Here is a 26581-nt window from a genome sequence, read left to right as displayed (position 1 = left end):
GACTGTTTTCTTGAGTGTTAATTTAATTTCCCTGGTCTAGACCATAAGTCATTTGGGAAAGAGACTGCATTGATTGTCCCTGTAAGGACACAGTATGGCAGCCAGCTAATGGCCTGACAAGTGTCTACTCTCTTGTTGTGATGAGTGACCCAGAGTCCTCTGGTTAATAGTGATCACTCCCTGTTGATAACTTAAAAGAATTTGGAAGGTTCAGCCTTGTAAACGGTAAAGCCACAGCATCCTTATCATCCCTAGTTCAATTCGTCAACTTCCTTATGTAAAAGCAGAATGCCTTACCATACCAATGTGCACTCACTAAACAATTTTGGTGGCAGATTGCAAAGGTGAAAATGCAAACAGCTTTGCTTTGTTGGTCTAAGACTAATCAGTACAACACCTGAATTTCACACACTTTGTGGGATTCACCGTGGCCAAGTCAATGTTCCAATTCTGGGCCCTCATCTACAGCCAGAAGGTCAGAGCTTAACGTCACTGTAGCTCCTGAGCACCCAACCAGTTAACTTATGCTTAGTTTCCAAATTGGAGAAGACAAAACAAAAATATGTGTCCTGCCAGGACAGTGTAAGTGAAACAAAATAAATACATAAAATTGACCTCCTTAACTTTGTTCTGACTTCAGCCACCATTTAGGGAAGAAGAGTGCTGCTAGTGGTGATGCCTTTGGCTTGACCACACAGTGTGTGGTCTCGGTGGCTCTTCCCTGTTTGCTCCCACCAGGGTGACTAGAGAAAGGACACAGGCAACCCTTCCTCACGAACGTTCTGATGAGAACATGCTGGAGAAGGGGTTTGTGCTCATGGCCAATAGGAGATACGGAAGCTTCAGGACTTCCCATTAATACCTTTTAGCAGTAGGCTACCCCTACACATTAGCCCAGGTTAGGCTCCTGTTAGAGGTGCAATCCTCAGTGTTGTCTGGACCCTGAGACAAGCAGGTGCAGAAGTGGAAGGGGTTTGGGGGGCTGGAGTCCTAAGTGCTGGGGGGAAGGACTAGATGGCAGAGAAGAAGTTTTCCACAAAGGACAAAAGTCTCATGATTTCTGGGAAATGTACTTGGCTTCTCATGAGCCTCCCAAGTCCAAGATCACAGTCAGAAAACAAAAAAACCATTGGTGCAAACGAAACCCAGCCCAATCCAGGATCTTGCCAAGATTCATGGGCTCTTACATGTGCATCTCCTAAATGGTTCTGAATCACAGGAATTGCAGAGGGAGTAGCTTGAAGTGACAGTTCTAGAAGAGGAACATTTTACCTAGGAAGCTGACCAACCCCACGGACCCACGTGGCTCCCTTGACACAGTCTCCCCGAGAAATCCCTCTGTCACTCCCACTGCTTCCCTGGAAAGGCTTACACTCCCAGGGGACTTCCATGCTGGAGACCAGACTTGAGGGTTTCTCTTTAGTTAATAGGGTCAGTAGGATTGGACCACCTGCCGTTACCAGAGGGCAGGTAGCCAAGCCCACACTATGGAAACAGCTTCATTTATTCTCTTCCTACCCTAACCTTCTCGGAGGGACAAGTAACACCTCCATCTCTAAACCTGCATCCTGTTCATTCAGCAAAACTCGGCGAGCAGGTGCATGGAGATTCCCAGTCAGGTGTGTGGAAACAGATGGAGAAGAAAATGCAGAGCAGTAAGCCCAAATGTGACAGTGACATCAGCCGGCCAGGGTCCCCACTCAGCTCTCACCACTATCAACTTGAAGCAAGTCACTTAACTTCCAGAAGCCTCACCTTCATCTGTGAGATAGAGACGATGACACCCCTACATCATAGGGTTCCCCCAGCAAATGCTCAAGTGTTTCAGCTGTTGCCCCAGCAGCTGAATAGGGCCTGCCAGTAACGCACAGATCTTGAATTAAGAGTTCCATTTAAGGGTTGGGGATTTAGCTCAGCGGTAGAGCGCTTACCTAGCAGGCACAAGGCCCTGGGTTCGATCCCCAGCTCCGAAAAAAAAAAAAAGAGTTCCATTTAAGTCTCCAATAAGTCCGTTTATGGTTTTTATTCTTTGAACTGTAGCAAGGAGGGCTTGATAAAGTCGGCCTAATGGGTGGAGTACGGAGCAAACAGAATGCCACGCACTGAGGGGGGGGGGTGTTCCCGTGAGCAGGCATTCTGAAAAACTGCTGTGCCCGTTGGCTGGGGCTCCCATAACCCACAAGCTGGATAGTCTAAAACAGCAGAACGAACCTCTCACAAAGATGTCAGAAGCCAAGAGTGCAAATCCAGATGCCAGCATGGCCAGGCTCCATCTGAGGTTGGGTACAAGCCCTCCTTGACTCTGTTTTCAGAGAAAGGTTGATGGGTATCAAGCCATGGCATCCTTTGCTTAAAGCTACAGCATTCCTCTGCCTCTGTTGTCCCATGGCCTTGCCCTTACAATTCCATATTGGTATCAGGATGCCAATCAGCCTAGATTAAATCAATGTGAGTTCACTCTATTCCAGTATGGCCGACTGCCATGATCTGATTTCCAAATGAGCCCGCAGACTTTAATGTCATTTTAGGGGTTGGGGAACACACAGAAATTCAAACTACAGTACCCAGGTTACAGAGCTGAATTGTAACTTTCATGCCGCGCGCTTTGGGCATTGAGATCTGTCTTCTCACGCAGCTCAGAAAACTGAAAACTTCAACACCTCAATGACCATTCCTCAGGTCCACTAAGCACAGTCACGTGACTGTGCAGCCATCGCTGGCATCTATCTCCCATACCTTCTCATCTTCCAAACGCAAGCTCTGTTCATTGTGACACTATGTTCTCCGTGCTCCAGTCCCTCCTCCCAGACATCACCCTTTTTTCTCTTGCTAAGGAAGTACACTCTCCCACACAGGCTCGGGGACTGGGGCTTGGTTGCCAGCTTTGGGATCATGCAGGTTCTGACTTCATCAACAGATTACTCCTCCATGGATGGAGTCACAGTTTGAGGGCGTCACTGGAAAGGATGGAAGCGTGAGAAGGTGGGCTTGGCTGAATGAGGTAGGGTACTAGCAGTGTATCCCTCCTCCTCCTCCTCCTCCTCTTCCTGCTCCTCCTCTTCTTCCTCCTCCTCCTTCTCCTCCTCCTTCTTATTCTTCTTCCTCTCTCTCTCTCTCTCTCTCCCTCTCTCTCTCTCTCTCTGCTTCTTATCTGTCATAAGGTCCCATCATGCATTTCTGCCTTATCATGGCCCCAAAGCAACAAAGCAAAAGACTACAGGCTGACTGAAACCCTGACACCAAGCCCAAGTTGATAAGTCCCTCCTTTCTATTGTTCATTCTGTTACCATAACTTATAGGCAATGCTTTTCCTTTTGAAACCGGCTTATTCCACTTACCACAATGTCTTCCAGTTCCAGGTATGTTGTAGCCTGGGTCCGAATCTCTCCTCTTTTCAATTGCATGGAAAAAAAAAAAAACCAAACAAACACTTTCTATTGGTTGATTCCTCTGGGACTAGACCCTGAATTGTTAGAGGATATCTTTTTAAAATATGTCTTTACTTTTAGGTGACATATAACAGGATACCACTCCTGGTACCAACTTCTGTCTTAGTTAGGGTTTGCATTGCTGTGAAAACTATATCCAAGGCAAAAGACAACATTTAACTGGGGCTGGTTTACAGGTTCAGAGATTCAGTCCCTTATCGTCAAGGCGGGAACATGGTGGCATCCAGGCAGGCATGGTGCAGGAGGAGCTGAGAGTTCTACATCTTCATCTGAAGGCTGCTAGGAGAAGACTGGCTTTAGGGCAGCTAGGATGAGGGCCTTAAAGCCCACAGTGACACACCTACTCCAAGAAGGCCACGTCTCCTAATAGTGCCACTCCCTGGACCAAGCATATATAAACATCACACACATATAGGGTACAGTGACGTTTTAACAACATGTACAATGTGTAACTAGTCTGTCCATCATTTTGGACTTATCTTCATGCTGAAAACAAGAATCCTCTCTCTTTGCTGTTTGAGAATATTTAATTGATTGCTGTCATGGTTGATATTATTGATGGATATAGAGTCACTAAAGAGACAATGCCTCTGAGCATGCTGGGATTTTTTTTTTTTTTTTTGGTTACTTGAGGGATACCCACCCTAAATGTAGGTAGTCCCTATTCCATATGCTGGGGTCTGGGCTACATCGAAACAGAAATGAGAGCTAAGCCCCGGCGTTCACCTTTCTCTGATTTCTGACAGCCAGTACTTCATGCCCAGCCACCTCACTGTCCTGCAACACATGCCCTCCCACCATGATGCACTGCATCCCCTGAACTATAAGCCAAGAATAACCGTTTCTTCTGCAAGTTGCTTTTGTCAGAACAAGAAGATCATGCTAGTTAAGAGGTCATCTTTTCTCAGAATACATTACACATTATAGAATTGGAGGAGACGTGCTTGCCGATCAAGCCCTGAATCTCTCTCTTCTCTCATGATTCTCAGGAGCCTATGCAATCAATACCCTGCTAGACACCCCGAGAGAAACCCAGAAGGCACTCTGCGTGTAATTGTGATCCTGAACTTTACAAGCACCCAGGGATCCGCAGGCAACTCAGATGACCACCAGCTTCTGGAGAAGCACTTATTAAAGGAACGTTCACTGGCGCACCAATCTCCAGGAGGCAAAAAATAACCCAGGCTGTTAAAGTTAGGTCGCCAACAACTGTGTGAGCTGAAAGCATGGAGCAGATTTAGCTCCACGAAGACGTGGCTGCTGCCTCCGTGAAGCAAAGTGAGTCACCAGCCCTGCCGCCCCTGGTCCCCTGCATCGTGGGCAGGCCTCGGTCTTGCTATTGACAGCCCCGTGCTAAAGGTGCTTTCTGTCTCCCTTCACCTTATGAGCAGAGTACTTGAGGCAAAATGAAGAATGCCTGGACAGCTGTGCCAAGGGCACACGCCCATGGCTAGCATGTGGGTAGAGGATCAGGAAGGAACCCACACAGTGGGGAACACCCTTCCCCCCAATCCCCCGCCACTCCAGACACAGAAAGGAACTCAGACACAAAGTGACCAAAAGGAGAGAACCACCTCAGCTTTTGATAATTTCTCTAGCTCAGTCTGTAATGGTGAGCAATAATTATCCTAAACTACTCATACTGGGGTTTTCGGGGGGAGGGTTCCCTACCTGGAACCTCCTCCGGATAGGCCCTCAGTAGTTTCTCCATTTTGTTCCACTCCCAAAATCTAGATGCCTTATGTCCTCAACACACACACACACACACACACACACACACACACACACACACACGTAAGGCTGAGGGGGCTTGAAAGTTATCAGTGTCTCTTTCCACCTGTCAGAATGTCTGTTTCACACGCACGCACGCACACACACACACACACACACACAAACACATTCATACACACACATTCATGCACACACATACACACACACATTCATGCACACACATATATGTATACATACACACATATACACATGTGTGTATGTATATATATATATAGTGTGTGTGTCTGTGTGTGTGTGTGTCTGTGTATGTGCATGTGTGGGTGCATGTGTGCTTATGTGTGCCTGTGTGTGTGTGTATGTGTAAGAGTGTGTGTGTATGTGTGTATGAATATGTGTATCACAGTGTGTGCATGTGTGTGTGTGCATATGTGTGTGTGTGTGTGTGTGTGTGTGTGTGTGTGTGTGTGTAACAGCCATCCTGACGGGTGAAAAGAGACACTGTCTGATAACTTTCAAGCCCCCTCACCTGAGTCTGTGCTCCTGAGGAGTGTGTGGAAAACCCTCAAGGAGGGAGGCTGGATAGCTGAGGAGCTGCATTAGAAGGTTGGGAGCTTCACTGAGGAGGGAGGGTGGCTGGAGGTAGAGGATTTAAGCAGGTGCATCTGTGTAACAGTCTAAAGAGATGCGGCTTGGAAAGCTGGCCGAAGTTCACATAACGCTTCTAAAAGCTTCTGTCTATAACTCCAAGATCTGGAGTTGGAGACACTTTCCTCACATCCGCATTGGCTGCTCTGAGGTTTCACGGTGTGATCAACAGGCACATGTGAGCTAATGTGTCTGTAAGTCTTCTGACCACACTAACAAACTGGGAGAGGAGCCCTGGCTTCTGGGTCGTCCAGAAGACTCACTCTGGTGACTGCAGGCTTGAGGGACAGACTCTTCAGGTTAGAGTACACCAACTCCAGGGGGACCATGTCAGAACTGAATAATAATTATGATTATATGCAATTATATGGCATCAGGATAGTGTCTGCACAGAACAAACAAATGGGTTAGTGGGGGACCACACACACAGACACACACAGACACACAGACACACAGACACACACACACACACACACACACACACACACACACACATCAGCCATGAGAACTAACTAGTTAGTTTTCCTTCTCCAGGACTCCTCTCCCATCAGCCCCAAACCTCCAGGCCCGTCTTAAAATAAACACCCTGTGCTTAGTCCGCCGTGAGAGACCACTGATATTTTGACAGACCAGCCTTGGAAGTTCCCAGAACACTTCTTCCACTAGCAGCACAGTCAACTTTGAGATTCTGCATTAAACGCAGACTGGGCGGTGAGGTCTGTCCGACCATGCTTCTCAGATAACACAGCCCCAGCCTCGGGCAACAAGAGCCTCTGAGAACAGAGCTACTTCAAAACCACCTCAAAAAATAGAATCCCTGCCTGGCCCTTGGGAAAATGCACAGGACTCTGCCAGAGGCAGTGAGAAGCCCCTGTGGGTTCCTTATTTGCTGGTGCCATCAAGTGGTAGGGGTTTGTTTTGTTTTCTTTTGTTTGTTTGTTTTTGTTTTGTTTTTTTAATAAATGTCGCTTGGCAGGTTGTGTGACAATCCATGGTCAGATAAATTTATGTTAGGAAACAATTTGGGGACTGGGGACACGACTCGCCAAGCATGAAGGAGGACCTGAGTTTGGATCCTAAGCACGCAAGTTAACAGTCTATAATCCTCACACTGGGGAAGTAGCAGAGAGAGAGAGAGAGAGAGAGAGAGAGAGAGAGAGAGAGAGAGAGAGAGAGAGAGAATGGATGAGGGTGGGGCGGGGGGCTAGACAGGAAATGGAGAGGATGGCATAGAAAAGTGAAATGTTTATCCACCCAAACTAGAAGGCATCAGTAACATTTCACACTCTGGGGCGAGAGCAGAGGAATACACTTGCTACTGTTAAACTAGGGGTAAGTGGGGCGGGGTGACGTACAGAGCTGTTCCTTAAGGAGTAGCACTGGGACTAGAGATTGGCTCAGCTGATGTAGTGCTTGGTTAGCAGTCGTGAGATCCTGGGTTCCATCTCTACCACAGCATCAAACCAAGTGCGACCACGCACACCTGCAATCCCAGCACTCGGGAGGAAGAGGCAGGGAGATCAGAAGTTCAAGGCCATCCTCATCTACACAGTGTGTTCAAGGCCACCCAGGACTACATGAGACCCCATCTCAAAAACACAAAACAGTAATACAGGTAGTGGAACTTACCCACTACCTATAATCCTAACACTCTGGACTGAGACAGAAAATTTTCTGTGAGTTCAAGGACATTTTTGGACCATACAGTGAGCTCCAGGCCAACTTGAGCTACAGAATAAGACCCTGTTGTTACAGGGTACTCACCAGAGAAGACTGCTCATTTAAGCCAATAGAAAGTCTTTAAGAAAATAATGTATTTATTTTTTATGCACATTGATATGTTTTTGCCTGCACGTGTGTCTGTGTGAGACTATCAGATCTTGGAGTTATAGACAGTTTTGAGCTGCCATGTGGGTGCTGGGAATTGAACCAGGGTCCTCTGGAAGAGCAGTCAGTGTTCTTAACTGCTGAGCCATCTCTCCAGTCCCTAGAAAGTCTTTATTGGCCAGCTGGCAACTACACTCAGTATTGGGGACCCTGGTGTAGTATTGTGCCTTTCTCGGGGTGAACTTTTAAGAACAAACCCATGGGACTGTAGAAATGGCTCAGTGGCTAAGAGCACTGGATGCTCTTCCAGAGGTCCTGAGTTCAATTCCCAGCACCACATGGTGGCTCACAACCATCTGTAATGGGATCTGATGCTCTCTTCTGGCATGCACCATATATACACACAGAATATTCATACATATGTAAATAAAAATTTTATAAAGAAATATTCTAGGTTGGCAAACTTCAGTTAACAAGAACAGTTATCCAGAAACAGAACTACAGACCCAAAAGTTAAGGTTAGTACATTTAGAGACCTTCCAGAACTCCAGACTTTGTTGGTTTTGAATGGTGGCGCTGTCTACGTGCTGAGCTTTACAGCCCAAATGGCACTGCCACCATGGAGTCCGTTGTACTAAGGAATGGAAGTCTAGGAAGGGCTGTCACACCTGTGAAATAGTATCAAGAGTAATAATAACAGAAGAACGGGAGGATAAGGGCTAGGGTATGGCCGGAACATGAGATTTTTAGGTCGTTACCTCTTGGCTATGGCATGTGTCTTGAGGCTCACACACTGAAAGCTCCTTCTCCAGCTGGTGGAGCTGCTAGGAAGTGCTTGAAACCTTAGGAGAGAGGCTCAGAGGGAAAAGGGCCCTGGGAGTGGCCTGGGGAGCTTCAGTGAAAGCTTACCACAGCCCACTTTCTTCCTGTCTGCTGACCAACACCAGTACTTTCTATGGGGTCTGTGACTGGATCCCTGCCCTACCTGCTTCTGGGGGCTGTGAAAATAAGTGGCTTCTTTTATGACAGTCATTTCCATGTCGGAGTGTCTTGCATAGCTGACAGAAACTAATCCTGGGAGCTGGGCATAGTGGCAAGTTCTTTTCAGTGCTGGGGAGGCTGAGGCAGGAGGATCACAATTTCAAGAAAACAACTTTTAAAAAGTAGAATCTGGGTGTGGTGACACATGTATGTAGCCTTAATGCCCAAGAGGTGGAGGCAGGAGGATTAGGAATTCAAGGTGAACTAGTCTATAGGAGACCTTGTCTGAGTAAACCAACAAATTAGCACTGAAACGGTGTCCCATCAGCTCGGCCACATCTTACTGATTAGAATTGAGTCAGTTTCCAGTACACACACACACACACACACACACGCACACGCATGCACACACACGCGCGCACACACACACACACATGCACACACTCAAGGAAGAGGGATTACAGCCAGGTGGTGGTAGCAGTTGTGTTTTATAAAAAGAGCCAGGATGTCTCTTAGAGAGTGCAGTATGGTGAGGTGGGAGGGGTGCCTCAGTGAGCCCATGCTGAGACATCCCTTCCCCCTGAGGTATCAACCATATAGTATATCTATATTATATATAGATATAGTATATCTATACTATACCTATACTACATAGGTATAGTATAGAGTTTATTTAGGGGGTATGGGAAGGGGAGATGAGAAGGGAGGGGAAAGAGCGAGAGCGAGAGCGAAAGGGAAAGAGAGGAGAGGTGAGAGGGGAAAGAGAAGACAGAGGGGAGAGAGGAGAGAGAAGAGAGAGAAGAGATACCGACCAGGAACATGTGGTAGAGAGAGATGCGGGAGGGAGAAGGGGATAGCGGGAGAAAGGGGTCAAGGAGAGAAGAGAATCAGTGAGGGGGGGCAGAGAGAGAAAGGAGGTCTACCTGGCTGTTGCCAGGTAACTGTTGGGCGGAGCCTAGAAGGAATGCTAACAGTAGTGGAGGCTTAATCCCAGCACTCAGAAGGCAGAGTCAGAAGGATCTCTATGAGTTCAAGGACAGCCTGGTCTACACAAAGAAACTCTGTCTCAAAAATGAGAGAGAGAGAGAGAGAGAGAGAGAGAGAGAGAGAGAGAGAGAGAGAGAGAGAGAGAGATTACAAAGCCTGTGACTCATGTGGAGGGGGAGCCTTCCACAAATACCATTGACATTTTTAAAAAATCCTCAAGTAGGGCAGACAAGATGACTCAGTGAGTAACGGCACTTGCCACCAAGCACGACAACCCGGGTGTGATCCCTGAGACCCACATGGTGGAAGAGAACAACTCGCAAACCTTGTCCTTTGACCTCCACGTGGATACCCTGACGCATGCGTGTTTACACACAGCCTGCTGGAGGTTATCTTTCCTCAATGCCTTTTTTCGTCTACCTTCTTGGTATCTCATGAAAACGGGACAACACTACAGCCCCAAGAAAGGACACACGGGCTGGGACAGGGCTAGTAGCTTGATGCTCTATTCCCTAGCGAACATCCCTTGGGACCATTTTTCGTTCTAGGGTCAGCCTCCCGGCAGTTGTCCTGATAATCCCATCTTCCAGCCATCACCTGTAGCAAAGAGGTGGGGAGGGTAATTATCTGAGCGAGAATCAGCCAATAAACCCCAAAGTGTTTGTCCCCGCCGGAGGGCTGTCCCACCCGGAGGGCCGAGAGTTGGTACCTGTGGGCTGGTCTTCCCAGTATGCAGGCAGCCTTCCTCCTCCCCAGCCCTGTGCAAAAAACGGCTGCACTGGCTGGAAAGAGAGTCCACTCCGAGAGGATCCCAAGGGCTACTCTAGGGGCTGTGTGGAGAGTAGAGATGCAGGAGGCAGGAGTGAAGACAGACGGGGACACAGAGGGATCCACAACCAGAGTGCTGATGCACAAACCCATTCACTAACAACCAGAGAAGAATGCAGTGTCAGGCTCCTACTAGGGTAGATTAGGATATTTTCCCATTAGCTGGGACTCGATGCAAAGTACCAAAAGTGTCTCGTGATTATTAGTTTGACTGACAGGTCTCCAAGGAAAGCTGGCCCCGCCCTCTGCCCTCAGGGCTTGCCACTAGGAATCTAAATTTCACTGGCCAGATCTGAAGCCAAAACAAGACCCTGAGAACAGACTGGTGCCAGACTGGTGTGGGCGCTCTTTCAGCCTTCCAGAACCTTCTTGTCTGATGAACAGGGTATGAAAACCAGCAGAAATAGCAAGCCCTAAGGGAAGAACCAGAGATCACCACAGTGGCTCCTCACCAGCAGACCGTGAGTGCTCCCACTTGCCCGTTCCAGAAAGATCTCTGTGACTTCAGTGTACTGGAGCCTTCCTTCTCCCCAGCCCTCCACAAAGAGAGCCACACTGGGTGGAAAGAAAATCCACTCTAAGAGAATCTTAAGAGCTACCTTAGAGGGCTTATATCCTCTGAAACAGTGTGTGGTCTGACTGCAATCGCAGAGCCCACACACCCCCATTAAGAGCACCATAAAAAATTAAAAGCACGCCTAATAATCGTGCCCCATGTATGTGTGCATGGTGCTGGTTCTGCACACCCACCGAGAGACACTTGGTTTGGAGCGCTGAAACAGCACCAGAAATAAAACGTGGCTCTGTTCTATTTTGTAGTTTTCTAGTAGAAAACTGTCCCACAGTTGTGAGCGCATTTAACTCCTGCCCAGCTTCCTTGATTGACTGAATCTGAGAGGCTGAGAGAGCTCATTAGTGAAGACCATAAATAACATGTTCTAGACACCAGGGGATAAATCCAAAAGAGGGTGGGGGAACTGTGAAGGCAGCTGCCCAGCTGCCACCAGAACATGTGGCACTGGCACTGTCCCGTGCAGATTTTGCAGACTGTACCCCACTTCAAAGACAAGCTTGGTTTCCCCTTCTTCACTATGCCCTCCTGCCCACTCTACAGTGAAAACCTCCATGAATAGTTACAGACAGGTGTTGACTGAGACATCTACATTCAGACAGGAGGTTGAAAGACACCCACCTACAGGAAACAGTATGACAGTAGCACGCTGGGGGACTGAGGCAGAGTCCTCAACCTGTTACGTGAGATGGCCTCCTACCTCTCTGGGTTCCTTAACAGCCATGTGGGATCAGCCAATCTGAACGATTAGTATAATTTTACTTATTAGTTCTGCTCCTCTCTCTCTCTCTCTTTCTCTCTCTCTCTCTCTCTCTCTCTCTCTCTCTCTCTCTCTCTCTCTTCTCTCTCTCTCTCTCTCTCTCTCTCTTTCTCTCTCTCTCTCTCAACAGGATTTTTGTGTGTAGCCTTGGCACTCGCTTTGTAAACTGGGCTAGCCTTGAACTAACAGAGATCCACCTGCCTCTGCCTTCCGAGCTTCCGAGCGCTGGGACTAAAGGCATTCGCCCCCCACCACCCAGCTATACTTTTTCTCTTAAATTATGCTTTGTTGCTATGTCCAGAATATTAAGACATACAATTTAAGTAAGTTCCTGTTTGTTTACTAATACACTTGAATCCCGGCAGAAAGGTTAGTGTGGACAACATTGATACAGACAGCCCCATTCCCTTATTTGTTCAGACTTCTTTGGAAGAACAGCCATGAGTAAGCGCTGATTTATCACACTGTCCGCACTTAACACTCAGCCCCCAGGCAGGCTGTCCTCAATGGCTCCCTGGTGGCTCCTGGTCCCTGTAGGATCTTTCTGCCCCACCCCCACCCTCAATTCTGCTCTTACCCTTTGCCCTTGGACAGAAGGTTGTGACAGTGGACTTAGGGAAGAGAAGGAGAGGGAAGAGAGTGGGATTGGAGTAGCACGGAACTGTACTTGCCTCTGCTTGGATCAGTCCTTGAAAAGCCAAAGTGGACTGCCCAAGAGGTCTGGGCTATGCCTGGAGAAGACCAATAAATGCCATAAAAAAAGATCAATGCATGTTCACAGGCCAGCAAGGACCCTAATCCCCAAGAGGAGAAAGTATGAGCAAAGCATCCAGGACATTCGACCCAAGAAGAAACAAAATACCACCTTGCTAAGTGCTAAGCCTGCCAGTTAAAACTTCTGAATATCATTTCCCCCTATTAGATAGTTTTATTTGAGAATGATCAATATTCTCTCTTCTGCTGCTTCCAAAAACAACCTTTTAAAAAATATTGTTTGTTGTTCTTTGAGAATTTCATATGCGTACAATGTAATTTTTATCACAATTATCCTTACTCCTCACCTAACCCCTCTCAGTCCCCCCAACCACTTTGTGTGCAGAGTCCAGTTTGAACTGTCCATAGGAGTATGATGCCATCACTGGATTACAGCTGACCTACCAGGGACCATAACCTCAAAGGATGCTGGCTCCCCCTCATCCAGCAGTCATTAGTTGTCATTCAGCAAGGGGTGGTGGCTAGTGAGCCCCTCCCCACTCCATGCTAGAATGGACTGGCTTGGTCTTGTGTGGGTACTATGCCCAGCTGCTGGGTCTCTTTTAGCCTAGACCAGCCTCTAACCTTCAAGCTACCGAGTCGAGTATGACATTGACTTCTGAGATGCCTGCCCGTACCTCCTGAATACTGAATTATAGGTATAAGACACCATTCCCAGTTTATGTGGTGCAGGGGGTGGAACCCAGGGCTTTGTGAGAGAGATAAGCAAGCACTCCACCAACGGAACGGCATCCTCAGCCCTGAGAACCACACTTTTGAGGATTGCCAGACTGGGGACTGACATGTTTCTGTACTCTGACAGCACTTAGAGTAATGAAATCTAGAGCTCTGGAGATGGACCTGTGTGTAAAGTGCTTGCCTGAAAAAAATGTAAGGACCGGAGTTTGGGATCCCAGAAGCCATTTGAAATCTGGGAGTGTATGATGTCTACTTGGGAAGCAGGGGACCCCTTGTGCAAGCAGCTAAATTGTTGAAGTCCAGGTTCAGTGAGACGCCCTGCATCCTTGCTTTCTTTACTTTTTAAAAAAAGAATTATTTATTTATTTATTTATTTATTTATTTATTTATTTATTTATTTATTTGTTATATATGTGTACACTGTAACTGTCTTCAGACACACTAGAAGAGGGCATCAGATCCCAAGACAGATTGTTGTAAACCATCACATGGTTGCTGGGAATTGAACTCAGGACCTCTGGAAGAGCTGTCAGTGCTCTTAACCACCGAGCCATCTCTCCAGCACCCCCCCTCCCCCCGTAGTTTGCTTTCTATTGTGGTGATAACCACCACAACCAAGAGCAACCCAGAAAGGAAGGGGTTTATTTCCTCTTACAGCGTATAGTCTATCATGAAGGCAAGTCTGGGCAGGAACTCGGAGCAGGAACCTGGAATGCAAGGCAGAAACCATGGAGGAGAACTGCTTGCTGGCTCGCTCTCGGGCTCTGGTTCAATTACCTTCCTTATATTTCCTGCTCAGAAGTGGCACCACCCACAGTGGGATGGGCCCTCCCACCCACACCAGTTGTCAATCAAAATGTCCTAGGGACTTACTTGCCTACAGGCAATCTGATGGGGGCATTTCCTTCTTCCCAGATGACTCTAGTTTAGTTCAAGTTGAGAAAAACTTACAACCAGCATGCTCTCCCTCAATAGACAAAACAGAGAGCTAGGGGGAAGACACCAGATGTCAACCTCTGGCCTCCACACACATGTACATACATGCATGCACACAGGTCCACCATACAGAGAGAGGGGGGTAGAGAAAGAGAGAGAGAGAGAGAGAGAGAGAGAGAGAGAGAGAGAGAGAGAGAGAGAGACCCCATAGGGATGAAGAAGAAGAAGAGCAAATCAACTCTTTTTCTCAATAACTGTGGAAACTGCTGCTATTATAACCTCTGCTTCGCAGACAGAGAAGCAGATTTACAGAATGAAACCTGCCCAAGGACAAATAATGCTGGCCTGAAGCAGGAATTTCAACCCAGATCACTGAGCCCAAGGTCTGTGTCCATATCTATTATGCTTCTCTGCTCCAAAGCCTTAAAGTCCCTCACCAGTCATTGTTCTTGAAATAAATCACCCCAAGAAAGAAATTAGAGACGCAAGAATGATAAATACTTTTAAATGGCCTATATACACGGAGAATCGCGAACACCCCATGTGTTTGCAATAGCATAAACAAACGATAAAACAGCTGAGGTGTCCATCAATACCCACCTTCGAAGAATTTTTAATAGCAGTAAAATATCAATAACACATTAAATGTATAAAGGCTAGGTATCGATACTTAAAGTCACTAGCCAATCAAACCTGAGTTCCATCCCTAAAATCCACATGGTGGAAGGAGAGAAGAGTCCCACGTGTCATCTTCTGCCCTCCATGTGCAAACTGTAGTATGTGTGCACTCCACACACACAATCAGATAAGTGTAACTTTTGACGATGGGTATTGAACCACACAGACTGTGGCCCCCAGGAAATCTCTCCGTGTTGTGATGGAAGTGATCTTTGATTGATAATGACCAGGTGACTATTTCAGATAGATAGCGGAGTCACTGCACACGTTCACTCAACCAACACCGTGCATTCAACAAACGTGTACCGCTATGTGTGTCCATCAGAAATAAGAAACACCTGGGAGTGGTGGCACATGCCTACTGTAGCGGCAGCACTCAAGAGGTGAAGGCGGGAGGATTCTGAGCTTGAGGCTAGCCTGTGCTACATAACAAAACCTTGTCTCAAGACAAACAACAGAGGGAGCAGCCATCTTTGAGCAGTCAGACAGGAACACCCACGGGGTTTGTTTTCTTCCTTCTGAACTCTCCAAAGTCTGTGAGATTAATTTACTTTACTCATCCATAAAAGTCATGCATTTTATCAAAACCACAGAAGCTGTGGAGACACTCCCTTCCTAAGGCAGGCTAGGTTCATCAGTGGGAAGGGAAGATCTGGCTGTGGATGGAGAGCAGGGACTTGACAGAACTGCCTCTCCTGCATTCTCTCTCCTCTATTAAACCCGGGTGAGGTCACAGGGAAAAGCTTGAGAGGGTCCTCTGCTTGCTTTAGAAAGAAGAGGAGCATTGGTGAGCCATCCCTCTGCAGGGTATGATGGAGCAACAGTCTCACTACCCACTGAGGCTGGTGGCTCATGAGAGAAACCCAAGAGCTGGTGCATGGATCCAAGAATTGACAGGACCAAGAGTGGAGCCAGTCCAACATGGGGAAAGGAAGGAGGAAGGGAAAGCCCCATTGAGGACTTTTCCCATCCCTCAGTGGGCTACTACTGTAACTGTTCATTTTTGCTGCTTTAATGGGTACTTTTGCCTACCATGTTCTCCACCTCCATCCCATCTAACCCCACAACACTAGGTAGGCAAGAAAGAAGGTTGAAGGGAGAGAAGGTGTCGGTCTCATTAGACTTGCATTAGTTCTTGCTGATCAGGGGCGCTGAGTTCCTAGAGGTAAGTTTGGTCTCCATTGTCAGGATATCCAATCTCTTCTTCTCATCAACTTTGCTCACGACCATGTGACAAACCACAACAACAGCAACCAGCGGGAGGAGGGGGAGCAGCAGAGCAGCCTCCTCCCTCCTCAGGGCTCTGGCATTTATACCCCCTCCGAAGAGTCCCCAGAATTCCAGATGTAACCCATCTTCAGCTGGCAAAAATCATACACACTGCCAGAGCACGAGACAAGTCATAGTCAGCCTCTATGGACAATCTGAAGTGGCCCCATGTCCACAGCTGGGATTAAAGCAAAGATATATTCACATGACATAACTGACTTTTTTTAAAAAATCACTTATTTTATGTATATGAGTACACTGTATCTGTCTTAGACACACCAGAAGAGGACATCAGATCCCATTACAGATGGTTGTGAGCCACCACGTGGTTGCTGGGAACTGAACTCAGGACTTCTAGGAAGAACAGTCAAGTGCTCTTAACCTCTGGGCTATCTCTCCAGCCTGCCCACCTTATCCTTTAAGATGGGGGTTTCTCAGTGCGCCTGGAGTTTGATGTTCCAGCTAGACTGGCTGGCCACTGAATCCCTGGGGTCTTTCTCCAGTCCCTCATGCTGGCGTTATAGATACATACTACCATGCCCAGATCTCCTTTGGGAAAGCTGGGAATCCAAACTCAGACCCTCACACTGCACGGTTTTCTGAACTGTGTTCCAAGTCACCGTTTAAATCGTTTCAATGGGGTTTGGGGATTTAGCTCAGTGGTAGAGCTCTTGCCTAGCAAGCGCAAGGTCCTGGGTTCGGTCCTCAGCTCCGAAAAAAAAAAAGATAAAATAATAAATTGTTTCAATGTATTGCCATGCGTCATTTAAAAATACTGCTCCTAATTCTGTCACCTCATGGTAAGAACTCTTAGATGTAAGAAACACAGAGGGCTTTCCCATACAGCCATGAACAAAGAATTGTTGTAGGTGCCAGTGGCTGGGACTGAGGTAGGGAGTCAACCCTAGTGTTAGTAGAGGGGATGTGGACATTTCAGTAGCCTCTGCTGGGTGGAGAGCTGACAAAGGGAGAATGAGGCAGGGCATGAAGATGAGGAGATACTGCAGGGGACCCTGGCTTCCCTCATTCCTCAGCATGCGAGAGAGAGCCTCCCTAGTAATACAAAATCATTTTGAGGTGCAGAACAGCTGACACCTGTCACCACCTTCCATTTCTGACCACAGGAGGCCACAGAGAAAGTGATCTCCCTGGGATGGAGCCATTGGCAACAACCTTGTGTCCTCAGGAATGCACACAAACCACCAGAAACGAAACCCCCAATGAAACCACCTGGTCTTCAGAGCATGTGACTAAATACACGTATATCTCCATCTCCCTGGTCATCTGTTCACTGGGACTGGTTGGGAACGGCCTTTTGATATGGTTCTTGATTTTCTGCATCAAGAGGAAGCCATTCACCATCTACATCCTACATCTCGCCTTTGCTGACTTCATGGTCCTCCTCTGTTCATCCATCATTCAGCTAGTGAACACTTTCCACATTTACGATTCCACCTTAGTGAGCTATGCTGTCCTCTTCATGATTTTCGGCTACAACACGGGCCTGCACCTCCTCACGGCCATCAGCGTGGAGCGCTGCCTCTCGGTGCTTTACCCGATCTGGTACCACTGCCGACGCCCGAAACACCAGTCCACTGTGGCCTGTACGCTGTTGTGGGCCCTCTCTGTTCTTGTGTCTGGTTTGGAAAACTTCTTCTGCATTCTGGAAGTGAAGCCCCAGTTCCCAGAATGCCGATACGTGTACATATTTTCCTGTACCTTGACTTTCCTGGTCTTCGTCCCTCTCATGGTCTTCTCGAACTTGATACTCTTCATCCAAGTCTGCTGTAACCTGAAGCCACGTCAACCAGCCAAACTCTATGTGATCATCATGGCCACCGTCATCCTGTTCCTTGTCTTCGCCATGCCCATGAAGGTGTTGCTTATCATTGGCTACTATTCCAATTCCACTGATGCTTCTGTATGGAAATCTCTCCCCTACCTGAACATGCTCTCCACTATAAACTGCAGCATCAACCCAATTGTCTACTTTGTGGTAGGCAGTCTGAGGAGGAAGAGGAGTAGGAAGTCCCTAAAAGAAGCACTACAGAAGGTCTTTGAGGAAAAGCCAGTGGTGGCCTCGAGGGAGAATGAGGTACAATTCTCCCTGCCCTTATGACCTTCTGCTAGGACATCCCCAAATATAACACTGTTATGAAACCACTTCTCTAAGTTCCCACCTGGTGGCTCGCTAAGATTAAAGTCCTTCGTCCCTCCTGGAAATAGATGACACCGAGGCACACTGTGCACATAACATGCTTGGCCACGGAGAACTTAACCGGAGCATTTTTTTTTCTAATGATGAAGATTGGATCTTGGCTGGGCTAGTGCTAGGCTAGTACTCTAGCCCAGAGACCTGGCCCTGGCCTGACCCTATCTTCCCAGCACTAAGCTCTGTGTATCCTAAACACTGTCACATGTCATCAATCTTCCTGTCAATCTTATGAGCCACTGTTGTTAATCCATTGCTGCAGATAAAGGTAAGAGGTTAGAAAGGCTCTAAGATATGGGTGGTGCTGAGCCAGACTGGGTTTCGGAAGGAGTTTGCCCTTCAAATCTGTCCTTGAGACCATAATACCCAAGGCAGTCTTTGAGAGGTACTATAAACTGTCTACGGGTGCTATCGATACTGCTCAAGCTCCTCTCCCTTGGCCTCCTCTATCTTGTGCTTTGGATGCCTCAAAGGCAGACATGTTATTCCAAATAAGGGACATCCATGCTACCTTATAAAGCATCTTCACTATCCACACCTTGACACTCCATCATGGGGCCAGATGAGAGAGGAATGGGACGTCCCACAAGTCCTTTAAAGATGTCATCCAATGAGCATTAGAGGGACCCTCAACAAGGCTGAGTAGAGCTTGGCTTAAGCATGGAAATTTCCACTTTGTCTTCCTGCCTTCCTTTCTCTCCCCTCCTACCCACCCACATCTCTCTCCTCTGGTTTTCTTTCTTTCTTTTTTTTTCTAAAGATTTATTCATTTATTCTATATAAGTACACTGTAGCTGTCTTCAAACACACCAGAAGAGGGCATCGGATTCCATTACAGATGGTTGTGAGCCACCATGTGGTTGCTGGGATTTGAACTCAGGACCTCTGGAAGAGCAGTCGGTGCTCTTAACTGCTGAGCCATCTCTCCAGCCCCTCCTCTGGTTTTCTTATATCCTCAGTTTTTTTGAGACAAGGTCTTGATGTAGCTCAGCCTGGCCTCCAACTTTCAATGCTCCTGCCTCAGGCTCCTGACAGCTGGTTTTACAGACATGTCCCAGCACCCCCAGCTTCCAATCTTTCGGCCTTCCACAGTCCTTGTTCCCTTTGCTTAAATATGAGCTGCTTGGACGCCTAGGAACAACACGCAATGCATTTTTGTTGCAAAATGTGTACAAAACAGACCCACGTTCTCTCTCAGCTCTGTCCGCAACTACTACATACACCACCTCCTACCGTACCATCCTTTCATCCCTCCCCCTCTTTGCTGAGCAGCTGATTGGAAATACTGCTTCTGGTTCTTCTGAAATGGCATGTTTTCTCTTTTTTATTGCAAAGAAAACATTCCTCGGTAGTCTTGAGGCACTGTAGATGGGCTTTGCTATTTTAAGGTCGGTCCCAGTTTCTTCCCAGCACTATTAATAAATTTTGCTCATCTGGCCATTTTCTTACTGGGAGAATAAACCCAGAATGCAACTAGATTTAAAAAAATAAGTCCTTAAATGTAAACCCAACAGGACCAGGGATCGTACTGAATGCTCTAGCATTCGGAGGCTTTGTGCCTGTTCCAACTATGATGAGAAGTTCCATCTATAACAAATCACGAATTGGAAAATGTTTCCTCATAAATATGACAGCAGGATAATACCCCCCCCCTTAACATATGGAATGCTCAACTAAACTAAGAATAAAATGGCGGGATATCAAGAGTTAAATGGGTAAAAGGTTAAATGGTGGGTGGTTTATAATCCCACTGAAAATAAGCAAAAATAGTCAGAAGTGTTTGAACTCATTACCAAAACAATAAGACAACAGAACGGAGGTACCCATTAATATCCATAACAGAAACGCTCTGGGGTGGAAGCAGGAGGCTTTCTGTGAGTTTGACGCCATTCTAAGCAACCTAGTGAGAGCCTGTCTTAAAATAAATAATAAAATAAAATATATGAATGTCGTTTTAGCCCATACACATGGCAAAGCTGTATATGTGTATGTGTGTGGTGCTGAGGAACAAACCCATGGCTTCATATGCTAGGCAAACACTTGGTCCTGATCCATAACCCCAGACGAGTGTGACTGTTGGTGAGAGGGGCCTCTTCACACACCACAGAGGCTCTGTTTGTGGCTTCCAACTCACTCCATCCTGAAATGAGTCTGGTTTGCTGAGTTTCATGCTGGGAAGAGAAGTAGATCTTTCCTTTGGCCCTGCTGCTGAGCTAGGAGAGTGTCTTGTCATTAACCTGGGAGTACAACCTTACGTCCGAACCCTGGGCGGCTTCAGAGCTAAAAGCCAGAAAACATCATTCCTTCCTTGACCGGCACTTTGCTTCAAAAACTTGCGCTTCTTCGATGGAGTGTATTTTGGCTTGCTCTGAGAAATGTTGTAAGGGACTGTCACGGTGACCTTACACCTGAATTTGACAACGGGATGTAGCTGAGAATCCCTCATTTCACAGTGTCCCTCTTGATCCCAGGATCAGCAGATAATCAGCTTCTAATCCTGTGAAACCACGAGAGTGACACCGATAGCCTCGCATTTTTCTCCTTTTTGTTCTTAAAGTAAAAAAGCCAGAAAAACAAACTATGACCCTCGAGCCCAAAGCAATGCCAGAGAGCCGCTCTCTGGGTTGTGCTTTCCCCTTCACTCTGCCCACGTTGAAGGCAGTTACCTATTTCAACCTCCAGGGGTCCCTCGCTCTGCTTTAGAGAACCACTTTTCCGACAGAAGCTTCCCTGAGAACTGAATTTGAAGGAGGCTCTTTGAAAGAGGGGGGACGTTGTGTGGGATCTGGAGGCTTCATGGACTCTGCCCTTTCCTAACTCTCATTCCACGTCAACTCAGGGCAATGAAAATGTCCTATTCTGTATCACTGGGGATCAGAGAAACACCAAATGTCTGTCACCAAATGTATGTGTGTCTCTGTGTTAGTAACTATGGCGACATGGCTCAGTAGGTAAAGGTGCTTGCGGCCGAGCTCGATGACCTGAGTTGTATTCCACATGGTGGGAACATAGAACCGACCTTTGCAAGTTGTCCTCTAACCTCCACACATGTGCTGTGGCATGTGTGCACACCCCCACCCCCGCACAAATAAGTAAATAATATAAATACTTAAAAAATTAAATAGCAGAATTTAATCAAAAAATGTCTATGGTCCCATATAAAAGGAGATGATGTCATATACTATTATAACACTGTTATCATTTAGTCAGTTATAAATACTATTAGAATACTGTTATTGCATATATTCACTTATAAACAATTGTAAATTCACTTATAAAAAGTTGTGAAGATTTATTTATTATGCATATAGTGTTTTACCCATGTGTATGCCTACTTGCCAGAAGAGGGCACCAGATCTTAGGATTACAAGACACCGTGCAGTTACTGGGAATTGAACTTGGGAGCTCTGAAAGAACAGCCAGTGTTCTTAACCCCCGAACCATCTCTCCAGCCTGTAAATGCTTCTTGACCATGCACCGTCTGTGGCTTTGTCCAAGGTGCTAAGAAAGATGCATAGTAAACCTGTATTTTTCTGGGTCCCGTCAGCCTCTAGGCCAGTGGTTCTCAAACTTCCTAATGCTACAAGCCTTTAATATAGCCTCATGTTGTGGTGACCTCCAACCATAAAATTATGTTCATTGAAACTTCCTGACTGCAATTATGCTTGTTAATGAATCATACTATAAAAGCCGATATTTCTTAGGAGACCCATGTAAAAGGGTCCTTCTACCTCCCAACCCACAGGCTGAGACCCACTGCTGTAAGCTGATCAATCCCTGACCGAAGCCAAGGCCTGAGTTCCATCTCTCTTCAACTCTAGAGCGTTTCAGACATTCAAGAGGCACACGTCTTCTAGAGGACCCGAGTCAGCTAATTTACAACTGTCTGTAGCACTAGCTACAAAATCCAATGCCTGTGTCCTCTGACCTTCATGGGCATGTGAGTTCACATGCTCATACCCTCATGTGCACGTGCACGTGCCCACGTGCACGTGCCCGCGCGCGCGCGCGCGCGCGCGCACGCGCACACACACACACACACACACACACACACACACACCACATAATTAAAATAATAAAAAATAAATCTGTAAAAATGAACAGCCTAAACAACATGGTGGCACACACCTTTAATCTCCCCAGCACTCGGGAGGCAGAGGCAGGCAGATCTCTATGAGTTCGAGGCCAGCTTGGTCTACAGAGTGAGTTCCAGGACAGCCAGTGCTACACAGGGAAACCATGTCTAGAAAAACCATAAGAACAAACGAACAAACAAACAAACAAAATGCCACAAGGCAGCATGAGACAGTGCTATCCTATTCTTTGCTGCAGCTGACTGACCTTGCCTGACCTTAGTTAAGGAGGAAACACAGGGGCTCTTACACACTCCCTGGCCACTATAAAAGGATAAAATTGGAGAGGAAAAGCAGAGCAAGCTCCTGGGTGCTTTTCCCTGCCTCTGGGCAGTAAAAAAGAAAGCAGGCCTTAGCAGGAGTGGGCCCACGTGAGTTTTCCTTGCCCTTGCCCAGAGCCAAAATAATCGGACTGTTCTGGAATTTGGGGGGGGGCTGTTTTTCCAGGCTAAGGCCCAAAAATTACTGGAGTGGAGGCACAGGGGAGGTACCAGGAGCAGGGTGAGGTCCTGACTGTGGAAGTGTCAGTGTCAGAGGCCTGCTCCTCAGGTGCTGGTCACTCACTCTCCAGGTAAGTCTGGAGCATGCCTGGCTCTGAACATTGCCTTAAGCAACAACAAGGGAGAGACAGATGGCAATCTGTGTTGCTGGGAGGATTAAAATTGAGTGATTAAATACTTTGTTTTTTTTTAGCTTATTATTATTAATGATGATGATGATGATGATGACAATGATGATGGGGTTTCACTATTTAGCCCTAGTCAGTTTCAAAACTCACCAGGCCACCCCAGGGCTGGGATTAATAGTTCTTAACGGGTTGGGGATTTAGCTCAGTGGTAGAGCACTTGCCTAGCAACTGCAAGGCCCTGGGTTTGGTCCCCAGCTCTGAAAAAAAAAAAAAAAGAAAAAAAATAGTTCTTATCTTTCCTGAGACAAGAAACTCAGGCTGGTCTTGGACTCAGCAAGTAGTGGAAAATGGTCTTTAACTCCTTCCTGGTGCTCCTGTCTCTGTCTCTAAAATAACTTTGAAGAAAGTATCTCAAGTGAGTGAGAATGTGGTAGACTGTTGGATTAGCATGAATGAAGCACGTAACAGGTGACTGTAGTCCCAGGGCTCAGAAGGTGGAACCAGGGGCTGCAGGGATGGCTCAGTGGTTAGGAGCACTTGCTAGTCTTCCAGAGAACCAGGTTTGGATTTCCAGCGGCAGCTCACAACCCTCTTTCTGGCCTCTGCGGGCAATGCACAAGCACGGTGCAGACATGCGTGCCAATAAAACACCCACCATACATGTAAGATAAGTCACGCTTTTTACAGGGTGGAAACAGAAAGAATAAGGAGCTCAAGGTCATCCTTGGCTATGTAGCAGATTTGAGGCCCCTTGAGACCTTGGCCAAAGGCCTTACTGGGCAGGGATGCTCAGAATGGAGGTGGCCATTGGGGAGACAGCTTCTACCTGCATTCAAATGAGGGCTGAAGGGAGTAATTGGGCTCAGCTACAGAGACATCAGACCCTTCACACTTGGAAACAACGTTTGCAGTTAGAGTCTGGAGGGAGTAGCTCAGAGGGATGTCAGGAGATGGAGAACTTGTTAACTGCCCTTTAGTCGGTACCAGAGCGCCTGACCTGCTAATCTGACTGAATGGAATGCAACAGAATTTTTAAAAATGGGGGTCTGGGAGAGGTTGGGGAGGTGAATCAGGATCCAGTAGCCTTACAGGAGGGAGTGGTAGCCCTTTGGATTGGTAGGAATGGAAGTGATAAAGTCACAGGGCCCAGCACCTCCCTGTACCAGACCTAAGAATACAAGATGGCTGAACTAAGTATCTGTGAGGAGAAGAAGAGACCTTTAACAGCTGGTTCAGGGACAGTGATAGACTTCCCACCAAATAAGGTGCCAGGTGGTGCCAATGACTGCTTTGGCCAGTCCAGACAGACTACAAATGTGTGTGGGAGGGGGTGACTTAACAGTGGAAACACTGACCTGTAGCTCCCTGCTGAGCAGTCTAGTCACATCTTGCAGACACCAGTCACTACCACAGAGCCAGACCTGGAAGCCTCATCTGACAAGGCCCTTCTTCAGGTCACACACTGTGCATGGCTCCACCGTACTCCACACGCGTCCCCTGGAGTGGCCAGTCCTGGGTTCAGACCCTGCTCAGCTCTGTACCTCAGAGCAACTTTCTCAGCTTCAGGTCCTTCCTCATCTGCGGGAGGACAATGACAGGCCTGAGGGACTCACGGCTATCACTGAACGTGTCTGCCACAGCAAGTGCCAGCAGAGGGTCACCGTAGTGCACAGTTCTTAAGTTTTCACTTCCTCACCTTTTGGGGATTCTCTGCCATATTTTGAGGAACCCTTTGTTTGCCTAACCCAGGGAGTACAACACGAGGTGGTTGAGCACACTGTCTGGGCAAGCAACGACCAGGTGCCAGACGGACATGCTCCCAGCATGGGCTCTAGATTCGATGACCCATTTTACTGAACCAATTTCTTCTTTTACTTTGTCAGATGTGTTTCACAGATTGTCTTTCAATTCCACGGCATGTATCTATGGCAGCAGGGCACCCACTCGCCTTCCACAGGAGTCCTATTGCCCACGGCCCTTTCAGTGTCACATGACTTCACCACAGCCATGGTTAGAACATATCATGCAAGCTTTGCACCAGACTTGCTATCCCCCAACACACGCTGTGCCTACCAAGGCTGCCCAAAACACAGACTCCCCCCATAACATTTAGTCCCCTGGGGGACTAAAGAGATGGCACAGTGACTAACAGCACACGGACTAGAAGGAGCTGCAATGCTTCATCCGTACACACACTTCCTGCATGTGCCATGGCTTCCTTCGGGAAATAAAGGGTGATTATTCTCATAATTCCTCAGCATGCGTTTGTCCATCGGTTCTGTGTCCTTGGATTGTATTAGAGCGTTTGATTCTAAAATTCTGAAATTTGAATTGTTTAGATTTTTATCTCTAAAAAAAAATGTAACAGGAATTTTGGCTTAGTGTTGGGACAGAATTCCAACAGTTTCTGAAATGGCCCCAAGCATAGCTCTCTGCCACTTTGTTCTATAAATTTATATAAAGTACCATCCCCACAAGCTGACAATTATAAAATCAAAATATCAGCTGGTTCTGAAAAACACTCAAATATTCAGCCAACATTCAGTTCTCCGCACAAATATAAACAAGCAGTTATCTCGTTAGTTTGCAAATTTGTCTTCATTTTAATATTAAAATTGTATGTGTGCCAAGGGGGAAATATGATTAGTAAAGATTTGAGTTGGGTTTTGTTTTGTGAGACAGATTCTCACTCTATAGCTGTGGTTGGCGTCTAACTCAGAGATCTGCCTTCCTATGTGCTGGGAGTAGAGGAATGCACCCCTCCACGGCGTAAATGCTTGATCTGTATACTTCATGGATTTACATGCCTGAGATCATCTGAAAATATCTGGGGTGAAAATGGGCTCAGCGGGAGAAAAAAGTCTAAGAAACTTGTTCTAGTTGATGATAATAATAAAAAGAAAATCACAGGAGACCCATTTCTAGCCTGTGTAACCTTCCCCTGCTATAACACTTAAAGCCTTCCCTGGGGTACTGAAGAGATGGCTCAGTGGTTAAGAACACCCACTGTTCACCCCAGGTCAGTTCCCAGCAGGTACAGCAGGCAGCTTCCAAGCCACTGGCAAGTCCGGTTCTAGTGGATCTGACATCTTCTGGACTCTCAAAAGCTTTCATTCCTGGACAGATGGTCACAGAGTCCCCCTGGACGTGTCGCACTACTCGGGGCACCATAGGGTGAAAAAACAAAGCTGGGTAAAGGCCAAAAAGGGATGGAGAACTTTGTTGGACATGGTGGTCAGGCTGTGCAGGAATGGCATTTGAGCAAAAACCTGGCTGAGGTGTAGTCACATGACTTGGACGAGCGTGGTTTAGAAAGTCTATGTTGAAGTTCTGTTGGTGCCAAAATGCCTGGAAAGGGCTCCCACCAATCCAGGACCGGGTAGTGTAGGCATAAACATCCCTCACAGCATCTGGCTCAGGAGAGTGGTTGCTAAAATTAAAAGGGAGGAAGGGGTCATGTCCTGTATTTCGAAGCTCTAAACAGTGCTTGCTTG

At 47.1% G+C, this 26581-nt stretch overlaps 2 protein-coding genes across 4 annotated transcripts in view; one reads left to right on the top strand and one right to left on the bottom strand.

The window, feature by feature from the left end:
- The window catches only part of Mas1 (MAS1 proto-oncogene, G protein-coupled receptor), a 45429-nt gene extending 20704 nt beyond the window's left edge, over nt 1-24725 (bottom strand). Inside the window, exon 1 of one of the 3 annotated variants that reach the window (XM_087627483.1) lies at nt 24443-24725. The gene's annotated coding sequence lies outside the window, so the exon portion shown is untranslated. Of the gene's footprint in view, nt 1-10329; nt 10644-24442 lie in introns of those variants that run through there. The other 2 variants (XM_087627442.1, NM_012757.2) reach the window with 2 other exon arrangements.
- On the top strand, nt 10776-21602 carry Mas1l (MAS1 proto-oncogene like, G protein-coupled receptor). Its single transcript, NM_001002281.2, is given in 2 exon segments — nt 10776-10909; nt 17239-21602. A coding segment is annotated over 1 exon segment (966 nt). The 5' UTR covers nt 10776-10909; nt 17239-17267; the 3' UTR covers nt 18234-21602.
- Nucleotides 24726-26581: the final 1856 nt, after the last annotated feature.

This window comes from Rattus norvegicus, chromosome 1 (genome assembly GCF_021556685.1).
Source record: "Rattus norvegicus strain SHRSP/BbbUtx chromosome 1, alternate assembly SHRSP_T2T, whole genome shotgun sequence".
Lineage (NCBI taxonomy): Eukaryota > Metazoa > Chordata > Mammalia > Rodentia > Muridae > Rattus > Rattus norvegicus.
Note: the sequence above shows the minus strand (reverse complement) of the source record. Positions and strands in the feature narration are given on the sequence as shown.